At 37.3% G+C, this 13827-nt stretch overlaps 1 protein-coding gene across 2 annotated transcripts in view; it reads right to left on the bottom strand.

The window, feature by feature from the left end:
* Positions 1-8990: 8990 nt before the first annotated feature.
* The window catches only part of U2SURP (U2 snRNP associated SURP domain containing), a 54564-nt gene continuing 49727 nt past the window's right edge, over positions 8991-13827 (bottom strand). For both annotated transcript variants that reach the window (XM_060011380.1, XM_060011381.1), the window contains 2 exons: positions 12740-12916; positions 8991-11585 (listed from right to left, as the gene is read on the bottom strand). In XM_060011380.1, the coding sequence (XP_059867363.1) occupies positions 11447-11585; positions 12740-12916 (316 nt within the window). In that variant the 3' untranslated portion in view covers positions 8991-11446. The remainder of the gene's footprint in view (positions 11586-12739; positions 12917-13827) is intronic.

The raw sequence follows: 13827 nt of genomic DNA, 5'->3' as shown, positions 1-13827 counted from the left end.
GCTATCTACCACGCTTAACGTTCAATATTGCTACTCTTTAGCTTAATCAAACACAAGATTTGGAAGATAAGAACCTTAAGGTCCAACTTTTTATTGACTCAGTGAGGGAGGATCTCGCAGTATTCCATCTCGAGTCATCTGGGAGGAGAAGTTTCCTCTTACACATACAAGGATATAGTAGAAAAATGGAAACCTGCCTAGGTGGCCCCTCGTCTGGAAAAGAAGACACACAGCATTGCTTGGCTTGATCTTTTCATGTACCAGAGGTGTCTTCCTTTCTATCTCCCCCAGCCCCCTTCTGTAACACATAACCATACTCAGACACGTATGCACATGGAAAACTAACTTGCCAAAATTACACAAAAAATTGAAAACAGCTAAAGCCACCTAAAGACTTACATTTATTATATATAATTTCTCTCCCTTCTAAAGATAATATAAAATAGTGATTTTTTTAAAAAAAACTGAGTTACAATTGATTCATATCAGGAGTATTTGGCCTTTTGCCTCGGATGTCAGAGGAAATTAGTGTGGCTCTAGGGATATGGCTGCCACACAGTATGGCTCCTGCAAGTGGAATTGCTCTAAACCTACACGTTTCTTCAGATGACTGGACCAGTTACCTCATTCATCTATATAGCCTGCCAAAATCACCCTCTGTTTTATGGATTCCAGAAATCTCCCCAGCTGGGAGCAAGTAATTTCATCCAATTTGAATTAATTTTTTAAATTGTACATCACAAGTTCCCAATGGTGGCAAAGGTGTGGTGAAATACCCATCCCCCAACATTACATAAAGTCTAAAATGGTACCTATTTGGAAAGAAAGTTGGCAACAGGCATCACATGAGCTTTAAAATGTTTACATTCTTTGACCCAATTATTCCATATCTGGGAATAATCCAAAAGGTTTTTTGAAGAATGAAAACAAAAATTTTATATACATGGTGATGTTCATCACAGCATTGTTTAGAAAAAAGTGGAAACAACCCAAGTTTCTAACAACAGGGTCTTGGCAAACTACAGTAAAGGATTGTTTGTAGCCATTAAAGTTATATATTTTCTAAAAGCTTATGACTGGAAAGCTAGGTCCATCAGGTGCCCCCTTCCTGGAACCCAAACCTCCAGGAGAAGAACAAAGAGGCTGAAGAAGGCTGGAGCTGTGATCCTTCCTGGTGGGGGCCTGGCCAGACTGCCCACCACTGTGATTCCAGCTCCCTTGCCTGCTGCGCTCTACATCCTGCTGAATTGAATTCCTTTATTGCTTAATTTAGCAAAAGATGGTCTCACTGACTTGTGCCCAAGGACACTGACTAATCTAACCAACCCATCAATCAGTTCATCAGACTCCAAAAAATAAAGTTGCCCAATCACAGTTTGAAAGTGTTTTCCAAAGTATGTTCAGTGGAACTTTAGCCCTCTGAGATCAGATACGTTTGGGAAATGACATAACGTCTCCTGCCTGGGCATACATAGTCCATAGTCAAGGTTCTGAGAAGGACTGCTGTAAAGAAGTCTATTTAGCCTGGTGTTTCTCAACTGATTTGACCACACAACTCCCTTTTCCAAGTAGTACCTATTAACACCCTGCAGTGCAGTAGGCAGTAGTGGCAGCGGGTGGCAGTGAAGGAATGCTATGTAGTCTACACAATTTATAATTTCCTCATATACCAGCAACAGGGGTGCTGTGTCCTGATCTGGTTGAATTTGTTTAAGAGAGGTCAAGTGAAGTTAATCTTAAAGTGAATGCTTAGCCTCTGCTGGGAAGAAAGGAATCATAAGATCCAAGAAAATGATGAGAGGAGAGGTTGAATTATTAGAGAGCTGCTATGTGCTCGAGGCAATGCCAGATACTTCACTTACACGATCTCATTTAATTTTCACAGCCAAGAACTTCCTAAGTTCTGTTTCCCCTCTTGCCTCTCTGCACAGTGGCCAGTGATCTGAAACTACATCACTCCCTTGCTTAAAACTGTCAAGTTCTTCCTAACCTCACCTCATTCCACGCCTTCCTTTCCTCACTGCACTGGCGCCACACTGACTGCTTTCCATTCCTCATCACACCAACACTGTTCCTTAACACAGCCATACTTGCAGCTCCCTGGGCCTGGAGCACTCAGTGCCCTATCTTCACACAACCAGTCCTACCTTATTACTCAGTTCTCAGCTCAAACATTACCACCACTACGAGGCCCTCCTTGACTACCCTATCTAAAAGAGGCACCTCTCATCCACTTTCTGTCTCACTGCCCGCTTTTTGTTTTTCAGGACCTTGAACCACTGGAAATGATCTTGTTTGATTTTCTGTCTGGCTCCTCCCATTAAGATGTAAATTCCACGAGAAAGACCTTGTTCTATCATCACCATATACCCCCTGCGCCTAGAACAATGCCAGGTGTGCAGCAAATGCTCAGTTTGTTGATGAACCCTATAAAGGGGATGGTGCACTTGTGCTGATAAGGAAAGAGGCATCGTGACCAAGGCCACACAGCTGGGAAGTGATTGCAAGCCACGTTTTGCAACGAAGCAAAGTTGAAGAGAGGCTTTGGAGTCCGGGTATTGTATTATATTGTTTGGCCAAGTTCTGCTGGGCTACAAAATACAAAGAACTTGGTTCTCAAGGAGGCACTCGGCTTTTGTAAACTTTCTATCAAGCCCTGTAGGAGCTAATCTAGAGTTCTTAAAGATGATCAAGGTCAGAAATTCTTCTTTAGAAATCACATTCCACCCAAAATATCCAAAAAGCTCTAAGGTCTTGAGGTCTGACAACTAGACTCATTCATACATGAGATGAAGGAAGTGATTATGTCTAATATCTTGTGTCTTCGCCTCAAGTCTTCCTTCTTGCCCTGGGCAGTGTTTTGGTCAGAGGTAAGCATCTGTACAGATCAACGAGAAATATCATTTTAGCCATGATCAGATATTTTATCATGTTTACCTTGTTGTCTTCAACACATTCTGCAAGGAAAGAACTAAAAACTTCAGAGAAAGTGGGGAGGGGAAAAAAAAAAGCACTACAAGGCAATCAGAAGAGGTAAGGAGGTCAGGCAAGTCCTCTATTTTCTCCAAAAGTACATTATATCCTCCTCCATATTCAACAAAAGGGTCTGTTTCAACAGAGGTAAAACACCTTCCACGCAGACATGAGGAGTTTTGCAAGGTCTTCAAGGGCCTTTGGATCCCCAATGGGTGCATGTAAGGACATCAAGATAAACTGACAAAAGGCCAAAGTCTAGGATAAAGAGGGGTAGGTACTAGTATACTCAGGCACTAAAAATAACTTGAAGGCTTTTTTTCCTTTATTCCAAGGACGTATGAGGTACAAGGAAAGCCATGATGTGATCTCTGTAGCTAAGTACTTTGAATTCCATTGTGATAGGCTATGGTACCTGAAGAGAATCATTTGAACTATTCACTGAGTAGGACAGTATCAGTGTATGTGCCGTGACTGTTAATCATGAAGACTATTATAAGCTGTTCTGGAAATACACGGAAACAGATCTAGTAGAATTCTGCAACTTGTTGTGAATGGTACCATAAGCTCTGAAACATACAGCAGGCAGAGTAATTCTTTATCTTAGCACCAAAACTTTCTCTCGTTCTTCATATATTGTTAGTCACCATTTTATTATGTAATAGAAAAAGAATACATTAGATTTCATAATACATGCAAATGAAGAATATTCTGACAGGTTTCGACAAGTTCCACGTCAGTCAAGAGAACAGGTAAAAAGATGATTCCCTGCTTAAAGACGTTCTCTAACATATGCCTACTATTTGAGTAAAATTAAGCATGCTCTTAGGGCAATCAATTCAGCATTCAACAGGTACTTGTAGACGCTGATGCCTCTTGAGAAGTACTTGAGTGATACTTCTGCTTTGTGGCACACGTATATAGTATTTGGCACAGACTCGGACATGCTGCTGCTTTTTCTGGAGAGGACACATTCTTAAAGTAAGATGGATATATCAGGAGAAGTTAAGGATAAGCACCCTATGAAATACATAAGGTACATATGTGATCTCGAAATTTAGAGTTGAAATTCCCATTAGCTAAATGTTGTGATTAGAGACTATAAAGATTAGAAAACCTACTCAGAACACCTTTTCGTTTTTGATACCACACTACACCCTGTAAGGGAGGCCTGTATTAGGCCCAGATAGCTAACTTTCCCAGAAGTGAGTGAAGAGTTTGACACATCCTTTATTAAAACTTTAGCATGGGGGCTTCCCTGGTGGCGCAGTGGTTGAGAGTCCGCCTGCCGATGCAGGGGACACGGGTTCACGCCCCGGTCCGGGAAGATCCCACATGCCGTGGAGCGGCTGGGTCCGTGAGCCGTGGCCGCTGAGCCTGCGCGTCCAGAGACTGTGCTCCGCAACGGGACAGGCCACAGCAGTGAGAGGCCCGAAAACTTTAGCATGGCTAAAAACCAACTGAAAAGCATCTTCCTAAGTGCTGTTTAACAAACTGCTCACACCCAATAGCTATTGCAGCAATGAAACAAAATATGCTGAAAGAAAAATCATCTGATAGCAACTTCATGTAACAGGACTATTTAAGCTGCTTAAGGTAGCCAATGGATAGTGAGGTACTTACTCGTTTCGATTTCAATGTTTCAGCTATATGGAGAACGAAATAGTGTTTTTAAGCAAAGTTTCGCTCTTCTAGATTCATGTTGGTGCAGCTGCTGAGAACTCCAAAGATCATTACAAATGTCCTGAAAGGTATTTTACTACAAAGCCATTACTTCTGAGTAGAATTTAAAGTGTAATTTCCTTTTCAAATTCTATATAGTTTCAGCTCTCCTTTCTAAAAGTAGTTTTAGGGTACATTTCTTATTTCTGCATAATCTGAAAATACAAATCGTAACTTGCAAATATACACAAAACACAGGAGTTCAATTACCCTCACATCACTAACCCTCTTTTTGGTCCTCCCTCATGCTGTTCTCTGTCCACACGTTCTGTGAATATCGCATACTGTTGCTCAGCTCTGGTAACTGGTATAGCTTTTCTTTGTTTTAACTTTGAACTTGGTCAAAGAATCCAGTGAGTGCTTCATCCTATTTTATACTATTTTCCAGGCTCTTTCCACCATATACCCTATTTAAGCTGTTTACATTTGGATTTTGCTTTATGAGCTTCCTTTCAGGAACTTTGGTTAGGGGAATTCCATAATAATAACTGACAATTTAAAAAGTATCTTTAAAAACCTGCTTAATGAAAATGTTTTTCTCAAAGGAGATCAAGAATTAAACGTCATCTATAAGACTTGACAGCAAATTATGAAGTGATATTCAGTGTGCAACAAAGCAACATATCCCCAAGTGTAAGTCCACAAAATCTGTTAACTAAATACAAATCAAGTACACAAATGTATCTTTTAAAGGTACCAGTACTACAGAATTGTAGTGTTGATCTATTTTTAGTTAAAAGATGTTCCCATCACTAGTGTCCAGGAATACTGAAAGTTTATTAAACTACCACCGCATGACAACTACACGCCAGTCATTTACATGTGATTTCATCCTTAAAATAAACAGGCAAGGTTATTGCCATCTTATAGGCAAGAATAGATTCCAAAGGATCACACAGCTAATAGTGGGGAAGAGCTGGTATTCAAGTTCAAATAAGTTCAAATATAAGGCCACAGACCAGCCTCTTCCTCTTCCTCCATTATGCTATGCCACATCTCATTTAAAAATCAAAAAGTAGGGCTTCCCTGGTGGTGCAGTGGTTGAGAGTCCACCTGCCGATGCAGGGGACACGGGTTCGTGCCCCGGTCCGGGAAGATCCCACATGCCGCGGAGCGGCTGGGCCCGTGAGCCATGGCCGCTGAGCCTGCGCGTCCGGAGCCTGTGCTCCACAACGCGAGAGGCCACGACAGTGAGAGGCCCACGTACCGGAGAAAAAAAAAAATCAAAAAGTAAGTTCTTTATTCCAAACAGTTTCATGCTCTGTGTTTTCTAATAGGAAAAAATAACTAAAAAAAATTAAAACAAAAGTTTTTTTTTCCTTTGTGGCAAAATGAGTGTCTAATCTAAACACTGAGTATACTAAATGCCAGAATTTTAGTTTCCTTTTCATCAGGCAATAAATAAGCTAAAAAAGCATTTGAGTATGGTCATTTATATTAATACACTACAATTTCAAAATCACATATGCTTTGAAAGTGTATTTTGCACCCCATGCTATGATATGTTGATGTGAAATCATATCATACATAATCATTTAAGGAGAACACAGCACAAAAGTGATAAAAAAAAGTCAGTGGTTGGCATATATACTTGGTATTACTCTGTTTTCTTTTTTAAGTTTTTACTCAAAATAGAAAATGCTAATGTGCCATTTGCAGAAAAAACTTTTCAAATTCTATAAGAAAATATAGAAATTTTAAAAGAAAAAGTAGGCTTTAAAAAAGAACCAATGCACATGCTACCACAGGGATGAACCTGAAGGGACATTATGCTAAGTGAAATATGCTAGTCACAAAAAGACAAGTTCTATATGATTCCCCTTACTTGCATGCAGTATCTGAAGTAGTCAAACTCACAGAAAGTAAAAAATGGTGGTTGCCGGGTGTGGGGATGGGGGAGTAATGTTTAATAGGTACACAGTTTCAGTTTTGTACCATGAAAAGTTCTGGAGACAGGTTGCATAACAATGTGAACATACTTCACACGACTAAACTGTACACCCAAAAATGGTTAGGATGGTAAATTTTGTTATGAGTATTTTACCACAATTTAAAAGATTTTAAAGGAACCAATAAATTATTTTTAATGTGATAATGATACTGTGGTTATGTTTTAAAAAAGAAAACACTTAGAGACATTTAGAGACTAATAACTTGGTATTTGCAGACCGATGGGTACTAGGAATGCTCATCCTATTATTCTACTTTCATATATGTTTGAAAATTGCCTCCATAAAACAGAACAAACTCTCTTTAAAAAGTGGAACCAATAAGGAACTAAAATTTCCTTATCAAAAAAATCATTTAGGGCTTCCCTGGTGGCACAGTGGTCAAGAGTCCGCCTGCCGATGCAGGGGACATGGGTTCGTGCCCCGGTCCGGGAAGATCCCACGTGCCGCGGAGCAGCTGGACCCGTGAGCCATGGCCGCTGAGCCTGCGCGTCCAGAGCCTGTGCTCCGCAACGGGAGAGTCCACAGCAGTGAGAGGCCCGCGTACAACAAAAAAAAAAAAAAAAAAAAAATCATCTATCATGACAATATTTTATTATGGTTTAAACATGTATAATGTAGTAACATTTTAGCTATAACTGATAAATATGACACATCACTTATTTCACTTGGGATAACGCTGCTGAAAACTAGATATGGTTTGCTGGGCTTACATTAGAAAAACTGTATGGAGAAAATTACATGAACAGTCTAAAGTTTGCTATGAAAACAACGTATTTTATTAAAGTAATTAAAAGTCAAAAAACAACAACAAAAAGGAAATTCCACAACCTTTGTTTGCAACTATATAATCTTTATGTAGAAAAACTATAAAGTGACAGTCTGGAAAGCAACTCCACAATAAACTGAATCCTTACATCAAGAGTAATTAATTATGGAATCAGTTCACCCAAAAGAAATTGTCTTGCTATAGAATATTTCAGCTAAGCTGATTTCAACTGTATTATTCTCATTTCTGAAAATTTGTCTTTCCTGATATTTCAAATCACCAAAGATATAACGTACAAGACCCTGTTGAAGTCAAAGAATAAAACACAAAAATACTCCAAGCACAATTACATATAAAAATGAATGAGGGCATTTATCTACAGATCTACAAAACTATATAAATAACCAATTATACATATAATCCGAGTACACTGACGCTCCATGAGGTGGTACTGAATAAACACTGAGGCATTGAATTTTCAACACTGGAACATGGCTCACTCTGGACAGCAGCGCATTCCCACCTTTTAGTCCAGCATCACAACACATCCCCTGGGATCTGTATTTGTGTATCATCTAAGTCCTGGGAAGTTGATAACAAAATAAAGAAAAATGCCAAAAGGAAAATGAATTAAATACTCCCTAAAATCTATTCTAAAACATGCATGTGGAATATGAAGAAACCAAGCACTTCATGAGTTTTTACAGTCATATGTTCCTTTAAACTTACACTAGTGTCTTCATTAGTACCTGCACTGAATTTTCTGTAGCTTTTCCATTAATATATAATAGAAGAGGAAAACAACAAAGCAAAAAGAAGCTCTTATTTTCTTAGAAAAGTGGTACTATTTATTTTTAAAAACAACTTTCTCTGCTAAAGAAATCACACTGTTGTGGTCATCAGAACAGGTTAAGTCACTTGGACAATACTTATTTCATGTCATTTTTAATAATCATATCCTATTATCATGTCCATGTAATTTTTTCAGAACTTATACCACAATGGAGGCAAATATGGGCAGAATATTTCTAATAAACTATATTAGCTCACGATTAGAATTTCTTTAAAGTATTTTCAAGTGCTCAAGAATATTAAAGTTTGTGGGAAAAAATGTGAAAGTCATAAGCAAGTATTTCCTCCCTCTAAGATCCTTTAATTGGGATAAAAGTCTCAGGAATGGTCTGCAATAAAGAAAAACTAGGTCAGTGTATAGTACTTTCTGCAAACTTTAGCAGAAATGCCAAGAACACTCTGAGCCAAATAAAAGTGATCTTTTGGGTCAGGGCTTTTTGTTTTAGTTCTTTAGTCTCTAACTTCTCAACATGTTGCAGTCCAGAAGTGCCCATAAGCTTATCAACAGTAATAAGGAAATACAAAATCAAAGAAAAGATTCACAAACATGATTTACTTTCTCTCACCTGTCAAAGAATGAGAGATTAAGTGGTATTAACCTGGTAAGGAATCCCTGTGCATGTTAGAGAGTGAAGGGTTTAAGCCACGCCCTTTATAAAAAGAGTAGCCATCAGAGGATTTCCTCCTACATGTAGCTGTGGTGCCTCCACCACAGCTGTGATAACTGTCTATCACAGAGCTGAAACAGGGTATTTCCTATAACTGGATGGCCACACCTACAAACATTTTAGTCAACCTGTAGAAGTTTTGCTATCTAATTAAGTGTTCTTTAGACAGGAAACAGGAATGACATGCTATTATAAAAATATGGTAGAGAATATCTCCTCCCTTACAATTCACCAATTTCTGACCGTTAAGCTTTCACAGAATCCATGGAGAATTAAACACACTTACTCTGGATATTTTCTCATTAAGTTGGAAATAACCTATCTAACAATACCATTTGCAATTCCAGGGGAAAAAAATCCAATACAATCTAATACGAACATTAGCAAACTTCACAGAATACATATTCTACCAAGCCTACACAATCCCCACCCATCACCCAAAAGGAAGCCAGTCTCACCCACTCTAAGATAGATAAACGATGTTCGTTATATCTGGACGCAGATTAAAAGAACTGCTATGTCCCACTGCAGTAGAAAAAATACTAAATATAAGCACCCGAAACTGACCTAACAATTTCTACACACTCCTGCTTCTCCAGGGTATTTTTTTAAAGAGAGAAAAAGAAGTACTCCTTGCAACTTGACTGGCAAAATCATTTCCTGACTTATCATTTCTAAGCCTATACTAGATACCAATGAATGACAGAGTGCCCGCAATCACCAGCAACTCAACATTGTTATTTCTGCAAAGAAAGGTAATTATATAAAATTCCATTCTCCCAGGCAATGAACAGGGGAGAAAAACATGCTCTTTAAAAATGGCTATATTTGTAGGTTTTTAAAAACCAGCACCAAATGTTCATGTTTAATTATTCTGAGCAACATTTAGCAATTAACACCCTAACAATACGGACAAACAAAAGAGTGCATGATAAGGGAATAACTTTCAAGCAATATTGCATGTTGATAAGAACCACTAAGTAAAATAATCTGATTGGCTCATTTCTACAGCTATTGTAGGTCTGCCCAGTTTGGCAATAACATGCCTCACTGCTCAGCTGATATTCCTACTCCTCAAATCATGAGTACAGCTTTTTTATTTTGTGACTAGGCAAGACTAAGTAAAACAACTTGAAAAGGTATTTTTAAAAAACAAGCTAACTCAAAACAATCCATTATTAGAACAGTTTTCTACTCTATTAAGAGGGGGGAAAAAAACATCAAGCATTGTATAAAGTGCCTAAATGAAAAACTGAAAGCAAGATTCACAAATAGTAGTAGTGTCAGTTCAAGTCTACATAACCCTTTATTACATTATAGCAATATTATATTCAACATTACACAAGTTTTCTTATTTCTTCCTCATACTGCAATTTATTACCACTGTATTACAGATTTCAACTCTGCAAATGGTTTAAATCAACTTTTTGCACCTTTAATTTACAAACCATTGGATGTTAAGTTTCCTGAAAATTATTTTATTTTTAAATTTTACTTAAAGCTAAACCTAAAACTAAATTCTTTAAAAACAAACCAAAAAAACCCAACAAAGGTGCTTTACACTGAACCTTGTAGAAATATTCTGATACCAGTGTTTGAAAGACAGCCTACAGAGGGCTGTAAAAGGGTAACCTTCAAAAAAAAATTCTATGGCCAACTATTATTAGAAAACTTTTAAGTAAACTTTTCTAATGAGAGAAGATGAAATCGAAAGATGGAAATTTAATTTTTCCCTGAAAATAAGTAGTTGCTCAGGACACAGGTTAAGTCTATTGAAACCATATTGCTTCTCTGAAAAAAGAAAAAAATATTCTAACCAGGCATTGCATTAACAAAAGACTACACCACATTTGCGTAGTCTTTTGATCTCTGGGTACTAGTATTACTTAAGGGAACCTTACCAAAGAAACTGGTTGGCAAACCTACCAAATGTGAGTCTCAGGTCCCTAAATTTTGACAGTCATCTTAGTAAATATAAAACTTTAGCTACCTGAACAATGGAGCTTGTAAAGTGCATTAGGTATAAGAAACACAGCAGAAGTGCTAAACTCACTTAAGTAGGACTTTAAGGGACTTGATGTCATCGATAGGGCAAAAAAACAACGTTATAGTTTTCTGTTCAGATTTTATTTGAAATCTAATTCAAATTGTCAAAGCTACAAAAGGGGGGAAGACATCTGTATTATTTTTTGCTAAGTCACAACATCCTAAAACAAAATATTACTACTGCCAGCAGATCCATTATACACATTTTTGATGAAGTTCATTAGCACAATAAAAATCTCATCTTGAGAAACAGCCACAATGAAAGTAATTTATACAATATAAAACAACGACAGGTCTACAGATGCAGTTACTTATGAGTTTACACATGCATTCACAAACAAAGAAAAACCCCAGGAATGCTCTTTCATTAGATTTTTTGTTTTTTTGTTTTTTTTTTAAAAAACAGACCGTTCAGGCACAAAACAAAATCGCATTTCCAATAAGTGACAGCATCTTAAAAATTTATGTCAGTGTTTGTTTTTCTTTGACTTTTTATGAGACCTGTGTGGAGATCGGGACTGGGATCTGGATTTCTTCCCTGATTTTTTAGGGGATCTAGACCGTGATCGCCTAGACCTTTTAGGTGTCCTTGAACCAGATGGAGATCTGAGGAAACAAACAAAAACAATTTAACCAAAGTACTCATGTGATCAAAACTGACTATCTTTAAATTATCTAAAGTGATCTTTAAGAGAGCACAATGAAAGTCACTGAAATAAAAAAGGATGTAAACTTTCCAAGTTTATGCTTCGCCTACCGTGTGCACACACACACACAGATTTTGTACTTCCTAGGCACTGCATCAGTGATCATTGGTGGTATGCATGCTTAGAAAGACAGATTCCTGAGCCTTACTACTGCTCTACTGAATCAAAATCTCAAGAGGCAGGGACTGGGAATTTGCATTTTAACAAGCTCCCCAGATTATTATAAGCCAAAGTTCAAAATGGCATCCAAGATCATTCACAAACTTTTAAACGCAGCAGCTTTGCAGCCTATCTTCTTGAAGGGAAAAGAACCAACTACTGCAATATCATTTGACGAAATCATTTAAGACAGCATAACTCTGTAAGTGCTATTCATGAAAATTACCAAAACAAATAATTATATATACATATATATAATTTTCATGAACATGTATATACATATATGCACAAGCACCATTTAGAAAGAGAGACTTATCTGTTGTATAAAGATTTTACTAAAAATGGTTACAATAAAAACGTTTTAGGATAAAAAGCAGTTTTAGCTCTCAGAAAAATTCTTCTATAAAACACTAGATAAATAAAACATTTCTGAACCACCTTTCTGGAACTAGGAGGAGAAAGGTATATAACACACTAAATTAAACACTGAAGAAATGGTATCTATGTCCATAAGTCTCTACCCAAGAACTTGCTAATAAGATTACTGTTGGGTGGGGAGGGAGAACGTATTTTTCTTTCAGCCTTGACAAAAATCAAAGAATATTCTATAGAAGCTAAAGAACAGAAAGGAAAGGAAAGCAGCTATCCCTACTCCACAGGAAACTGATGTTTAAAATTCTTGGCTGGTCTTTCCTTGTTGGAAGCTTTCTTGTGCTTTAGTCATGACAAGGCTGGGGTGGTGAGATGGGAAGGAAGATTCTAAAATGAAAGTATATCTGTTTGGTTTTCTAAAATCCTTTAAAAAATGGCTGCCAACCAAATTATTTTCAAAAGCTGGTGGAATGACAAGGAAACTGGCATTTCAAATATTACAAAAAAATGACTTGCGTTTACCTTTTGGCCTTTTTGCTAACATCTCTAGGAGAATCTTTGTGAGATGACCTGGACCGTGAGCTCTCTTTATGAGATCTTTCTGAACGCTCTGATCGCTCCGATTTTGGTGATGGGGATTTCACTCGTCTACCACTGCTACTGCGAGATGGGCTAGGGGACGTACTGTGTCGCCTTTTCCTATGGAACAAAGCCCCCAAAACATTCCATAAGTGAGCAAAGGATCAGGTATTCATTTTCCTTCTACTAAATTAGCTTTTAATTCCTACCAGCTTACACTATCTTTATTTTCACTAACCTTATTAATGTTATTTTCCAACAACATTCAAAGCCTTTTATACTAAGAACAAATAAGTCTTAAAGATAGGTTGATCTAGACAAAAACTGAATTCAACTAAATTAGATTTTCTCCTGCTCTAAGAAAGATTATTGGAACAATGGACCAAATTTCATAAAGGTCTCTGATTAGACAATCATGTTTTTTAAAATGTTAATTTCCTGCTCTTAAAAACTTTTGTTGTTGTTTGATCTTGAAACTTTTACTGTAGTTAAGTATGAAAACGGGGCATCATGTAGGCACACTACTCTTAAATGATTGGGGACGAGGGGGGAAGGAAGAGGAAGAAGAAAATAAAGCAAAAGGAGAAATATTTTAACATTGGGGGAATATGGGTGAAGGATATCTGGGAATTCTTTATACTATTCTTACAACTTTTCTATAAATCTGAAATTATATCAAGATAATAATAGAAAACAAAAAAGTGACAGATTTACTACTTAACCAATTAGTATAATTGTTATTTGTAACTATATGTAGGGTGACTGAGCCAAATTTTTTTTCTTGGCATTTGTTTGGTTTTTATTAGGAAAACCTCAATTCTGTTAACTGAAGTAATTTTCTCTACTAATCAGAGATTTAGGAACTGTGCAAGTAAGGAATAAAAACTAAAAGAGAAATGATTTTGATTAGAATAAAGCCTTAAAGTGAGGACCAAGTCCCTATGGCCTATATACACAAACTCCCTTTACAAACAGGACCAGGAGACTCAAGTTTACAGATATCAGCCTCAGCACAGAAGAAAAGCTTATAT

The sequence above is a fragment of the Delphinus delphis genome, chromosome 4 (genome assembly GCF_949987515.2).
Source record: "Delphinus delphis chromosome 4, mDelDel1.2, whole genome shotgun sequence".
Classification (NCBI taxonomy): domain Eukaryota; kingdom Metazoa; phylum Chordata; class Mammalia; order Artiodactyla; family Delphinidae; genus Delphinus; species Delphinus delphis.
The sequence above is the reverse complement of the archived record's forward strand: the minus strand, read 5'-3'. Positions and strand labels throughout refer to the sequence as shown.